The sequence below is a fragment of the Chrysemys picta genome, chromosome 7 (genome assembly GCF_011386835.1).
Source record: "Chrysemys picta bellii isolate R12L10 chromosome 7, ASM1138683v2, whole genome shotgun sequence".
NCBI lineage: Eukaryota > Metazoa > Chordata > Testudines > Emydidae > Chrysemys > Chrysemys picta.
In genome coordinates, this window is record NC_088797.1 from 89,157,969 (window position 1) to 89,163,968 (window position 6,000).

At 47.2% G+C, this 6,000-nt stretch overlaps 1 protein-coding gene across 4 annotated transcripts in view; it reads left to right on the forward strand.

Moving 5' to 3' along the window:
• Nucleotides 1–5,538, forward strand: part of MCU (mitochondrial calcium uniporter) — a 167,643-nt gene extending 162,105 nt beyond the window's left edge. For all 4 annotated transcript variants that reach the window (XM_005301737.5, XM_005301736.4, XM_065551998.1 and 1 more), the window contains 2 exons: nucleotides 1,042–1,158; nucleotides 3,705–5,538. In XM_005301737.5, coding sequence (XP_005301794.1) covers nucleotides 1,042–1,158; nucleotides 3,705–3,782 — 195 coding nt within the window. In that variant the 3' untranslated portion in view covers nucleotides 3,783–5,538. The remainder of the gene's footprint in view (nucleotides 1–1,041; nucleotides 1,159–3,704) is intronic.
• Nucleotides 5,539–6,000: the final 462 nt, after the last annotated feature.

Genomic DNA, 6,000 nt, shown 5'->3' on the forward strand with positions numbered 1-6,000 from the left:
CATTGGACTGCTCCATGCATTCAGCCTTCAATCCAGGCAGTGCAGATCTTCTGGATAAGTTTCACCTCAGTCTATTAGTGCCCTGTGACTTCCACATCCATTAGCTCCCGTGTTTTGTCTTTGAAGACCATGCCTTCTTTGGACTCAGCTAGAATTGTTAAATCTAAGCCCTCAGACAAAAAAGGAAAAGCAGGGGCAGATCCCCAACAGGAATTCCCAGTAAGAAGAGATCTAAGTCATCTCACCTTTCTCATTCAACGGAGGCTCTATGGCTTGATCTGAGCTCTGGTACTGCCTTGAGAATTGATATCAAGGCCCAGGGCATTTGGGATTAGCTCAGAATCAATGGTCTTCAGCACTAGTGATTATGGTACCAGGTTCTCTAGTACAGCTGTCTTCAGTGCTACTCACTTCTGTACCGAGCACATCAGTACCAGGCACAATCCTGATATTACCTTCTCCTGCACTGAAGTTTGCAGCACTGTCCCCTTGCAGTACATGAACAGGGCTTTTTCTTATATAGGCACCTATTACCCCCCCATCCCCTGTCCCGATTTTTTACACTTGCTATCTGGTCACCCTAGCTGGTGAACTTCTCTCTAATTACCTGTCTCTAGCCTAAAGCTCCCCTTTGCAGCCTAATTAGTTGATTGGGCCCATCTGGGCCTAATTCAGCTTTTGCATGGCCAGTGTGGGGGAGCACACCCCATCACATGCGCATATGCCAGCATCCCAGAATAATCCCACAGTTTGATGGTTTGGCACACTTAACTCTTCCTTCTCAAAAGAGTCCCAAATTTAGGGCATATGGGGGGCTACTGCAAGTCAGGATTGAGGTTCAGAGACAGGTAAGTGTTGAAGTGGAGTGACTGCTTGCATTTAGCAAGCAAACCCACACTTCAATCACCAGTAACCATTCAGCCCCTCCTCCCCAAAAAGCACATCTAATGTATGCTGAGCTAGTAGCAGCCTGTGGTTGGAATTTTAATTCTTATCTCTGCCTCTCATCCCCTGGCTCTGCTCCCCTCTCTTTCTCTCCAGGAGTATGTTTACCCAGATGCCAGAGACAGACAGTACTTATTATTTTTCCATAAAGGAGCCAAAAAGACACGTTTTGACCTAGAGAAATACAATCAACTCAAGGATGCAATTGCTCAGGTAATTCAAGGTTTTGCCGGAGTAAAAACGAAAGAACTCATCCCCCATTTGTGTTTTTAACCATTATTGATGGGTGCATTTCAAGTGAAAGTAGAATGATAGTCTCTGTCTTAATTTGGGTTTCCAGTCTACTTTCTTGTCGCAGCCATCAATTAGTTGGGTTTAGTATTTTGGCATGCGCTATGCGTAAGGAAACAGGTGCAACTGCTGTTCAAAGATGGAGTCTGAAAAAGGAGCCATGTATCTGTAAGGGCTTCTGAGAAACTATTGGCAAACCTTGCATCTTTTTAGAGATGGTTGGAGCACTTCATGCCTCAGGGGGTCTGAGTCTAGATTTCCTCCTTTCTCTGCTTCTGTTCACCTACACACTATGGATCTACTAAGGGGTTAAGACTTTTCATCCACTCAGTTCATGTCTCCCTGGGTGTGTCTTGATCATCAAGAGCCCTGTATAGTAGGCAACGGTTGTTTTCTGCTGCTCTAGAATGGGGATGGGAGGTGCTTTTAGAAGACAGTTGGAGGGTTACAATGACTTTCAGTATGTGGCCTGATGATTATAGGTTCTTGCTTTCCTTACCACTCTTATGTAATTCCATTAGTGCTACTGGGTGACCATAGGTGGCGAGTTCTATACCCACGTGGTGCTCAGGCACCAGCAATATTCAGAGCCCAGGAGCCCAGCTCCACCAATATTTGGGGCTGGGTGTCCCCCGCAGTCCCACCTGCCACCCCCCCATGCCTCCCCTGAGTGTCCCCTGGCCCCCTCTTGCCTTCCAGGGACCTGGAGCAGAGAGTCACTGTCTCTTCCGTGCAGCTTCATGCTGCCTCCCTGCAGCAGCAGTTGTTGCAGGGTCCTAGTGCCCCCCATCTCCACTGCCAGGGCAGAGTAGACTGACTCTGAGCCTGCCCTTCCCTTTTCCGGCGGGACCCTCCACCAGCACAGGGGGGGGGCCCCCTGCCCACGGTCACCGTTCCTGCCCCATGCTGGGCAAGGAGGCAGCCCCATCCCTCACCCCCAGTGAGGCTACAGTCAGGGGCAACAGCAGGGGAGGAGGCGCATGCAGCACCCCCTGGCACCCACCGCAGAGGAGGCGAGGCAGATTCCTGGACCTGAGAGAGGCCCTAGGAGCACATGCAGTGACAGGGGTAGGGGTGAGTGTGCTGCTGGGGGGGGGGGCAGAAAAGCGGGGCTCCTCCCCCAGAGCTCGCTGCTGCCGGCAGGGAAAGGGCTGGAGGGAGTCCTCCTCTCTGGCCCCTGTCACAGAGCAGCCTGCCTGCACCCCAAACTCATCCCCAGCCCTGCCCCACCCCACACCCCCCACCCCCAGCCAGAGCTTTCAGCCCCCCGCACCCTCTACCCTAGCCCTGATCCCCTTCAACACACCAAACACCTCATCTCCAGTCCCAGCCAGAGCCCTCATCCCCCCGCACCCTAACCCTCTGCCCGAGCCCTTCCAGCACCCCAAACACCTTATCCCCAGCCCCAACCAGAGCCCTCATCCCCCTGTACTCCAACCCTCTGCCCCAGCCCTGAGCCTCTCTAACACTACAAACCCCGCAGCCCCAGACAGAGTCCTCCCCCTCACACTCCTACTCTCACCCAGAGCCCCTCCCACATCCCAAATCCCTCATTCCCAGCCCCAGACCGAGCCCTCACCCCCTACACCCCTAATCTCACTCTGAGCCTCTCCTGCACCCCAAATCCCTCATCTGCAGCCACAGCCCTCACCCCTGCATCCCCTCCCATCCCCAAACTCCCTCCCAGAACCTGCACCCCCTCCCTACGCACTCCCTCCCAGAGCCTGCACCCCAATCCCCTGTCCCTGCCTAGGGCCTGCACCCCAGACCACCTCCTCCACCCAAACTCCCTCCCAGAGCCTTGGGCAGGTGGGGGGTGGAGTTTGGGCGGGGGTGGGTTCTGGGCACCACCAAAATTTCTACAAACCTGCCACCCCTGTGGGTGACTGTACCACTTGGTGAACCTGCAAGTCTGAGCAGTTCACTCTGTGGCTGTACCAGCTTGTCCTCTATCAGGCCACCTTGAAAAAACAGATGTCTTTTATTGCTGCTACTACTAATTTATATAACAACATTGGTGCTGAGAGTGGATTTATTAACAGAATTGTAGGGCACATCACCTGTCCCAAGGAGGTTACAGGTGGTTTAGGAAAAAATGACAGTCCCTGTTCAGAAGAGATTCTAGCTGTTGAGTGTCCTTTTGCAAAGACTACACAATGGTAGTTCCTTGACTTTTGTATTGTTTTTTTTGTTTGTTTTTTTAAGACACTAGTTTGTCTCAATGGATTCTGGCTTCTGTTAAGTTAATTTTGTAATGGTTGAATACCAGAACAGATGAGTAGTGTTCTAGGTGTAGAAAACGTTCAGTAAGTGACTATAATGACCAGAATAGCTGTTGCTGATACTAAGACTATGACTTTAAGACTTTCTCTTTGGATATTTACTCTTATGGCACCTGGGGGTTGGAGGGCAGGCACTGATGAAGATGTTTAAGAAACCTGTTCTTTATACTTTATCTTTACTTTTAGGCAGAATTGGATCTTAAGAGACTTCGGGACCCACTGCAGGTTCACCTGCCTGTCCAGCAAATCGATGATAAAGACTGATCAGCAAAGAATGTCTGAATCCCAGCAAAAAGAAAACCTGTTCATAGCTCTTGCCTTTTTAATTAAAGCATTGCAGGTGAAAGCTGGGAGGTAGTGTGGGGGTGGAGGGTTTTTACCTTTAATTTAAAACAAAAAAGGACCGTGGGGGAAAAATCTCTGAAATCTGAAGATCGGGCATTGTGGAATGTTAGCCTCAAAAAGGGCTTGGCAAATATTGTCACATGCAAGCATTTGTATCTGGATGAAAATGGTGTACAAATACAAGATTGGGGGTTTTCATAATGAGAATGTAATGCTGGGGGGCTGTCTTCTTCCAGCTTTGCAGGGTCTCCCTCTCAATAATGCACCAGCAGCCTGCTGAGCTCTTTTAAATTTTCCTTTTTTGATTTTTGACACACTTCAATAACAAAACGCACCAAAAAACCAAGCCATCTGGAGCTATGGCTGGTGAACAGACAATGAGCTCCATCACCATTAACACACAGTCCTGGTCAGACCTAGTGTCTTTTTTGTAAAGTTACTGCAAGACTGCTTTCTACTGAAAATCATGAGTTTCCCCTACCCACCCCCACCCGCACTCCCCTCCCACTGACTTCTTCCATTACTTGTTTGTTACACTGATGAGTTTTATCCAAATCAGAAATGGAACTCTTTGTTCTAAATGTTTGATAATGGACACTCTGGATTATTCCTTAATACCGTCTTCAAGTGCGAAGTGTCCCAGTGCTCTAGAGCTACCTCTAGAAATAATGGCAACATTGCATGAGAGTTTTTATACTCAGTCTTAAGGAAGGAAGGTTTTCGTCTTTCCCACCCCAAATCTGGTAGCCACCTGGATGACCAAACCTTGAAGGTTTCAAGGATTAGGAAATTGACTCAGAATCATGACTCTTACTTAACCAAGCAGTTTCAGAATGGGAATAATTAAATTTGATGAAGTTCGACTGCTTGTGTAATGGGATAAATGGTCTCATTTGTGGTACACTGCCATATCTGTAGGCTTTGTTGAAGGCCAAGGTTCCTGTAGCAAAAGATACAGAATTCCACTTCGATTTGCTAGCCCGCTCCCTTATTTAGCTAGCTTTCAATGAACTCTGATGGCCACAGGTCAGGATTTCTTAGGGGTGGCTAGTTGCATCTCCCATTCTTATTTAAAAAAAGACATTGGGGTTGGCAAACCGACACATTGCTCTCCACCTTGCCTGAAACTAGTTGATTTATAAGCTCCACACATAATACACAGAAAAGATGGGGGTTTCTCTTGACAGTTCATTCTTACTTCTCACTGTGTCTTGACGAGAGGCTCCAGTTTTTGGAGAACCATGTTTAAAAAAGAACAAAAAAAAACCAAACCAATATTAAGATGCCAGGTGCCTTGCAGATATGGAAAAACAGATGGGATTGTTGCTGCCTCTCCTCACTCGGTGGCGTGTTGGACTGAATGGATGCATGTTTCTAATTTTTTCTCCCCACATTTTCCCTGTCTTTTTGTTTTAATTACATTATGTGGGTTATTTTGTACCTGTTTTATCCTGTTTGCGTGCCGAGTTTTAAAGGGAAAGAAAATGAACACAGTCTTGTAGCTGAAACCTTGCTGTGTGTTGGGGTGAGGGAGGGGCATGGAGAAAAATCCTTACTTTAAAAAAAAAAAAAAAAAAAAAAACTGAACATGTGTAAAATCCTGTATCATTTATGAAATATGTATAAAGCAATGTACTTCTGGAACAATAAATAACTATTCAGTTTTTGAACTCAAGTGTTCTTAAAAAACTTTATTTTCCCCAGTTGAGGGGGGAGCGTCCCTCAGACTGCAGCTGAACTCCTAATTTCCCCTTATTTCTTTTAATTCAAATTCCATTTCCCTGACCTTATCTCATTTGAGGCCATTTTGATGCAGACACCAACCTTCCTGTTCAGACTCAAATGGAGCTGTCACCATCTTATGTCACACATGAGCTCCATCAATAGTGCTTCTGTAAAAGCTTTGTGCAAATGTTACCACCTTTGTTGTGAACAGTATACGTCACTGTAGAGGTTGAGGAAATCAGAGGACATCTTGGCAAGCTGGAACTCCAGCATAACAATATATCCAGGGTGCAGCTTATCTGGAATGCAGCAACCTGTGTCCTTAGACCTCAAGCTATCCCAGCATTTTTAATTTTAAAGGCTTTTCATTGGATTTGGGCATTCAGAGATTTAAAGTCTTTTAAGACTTTAG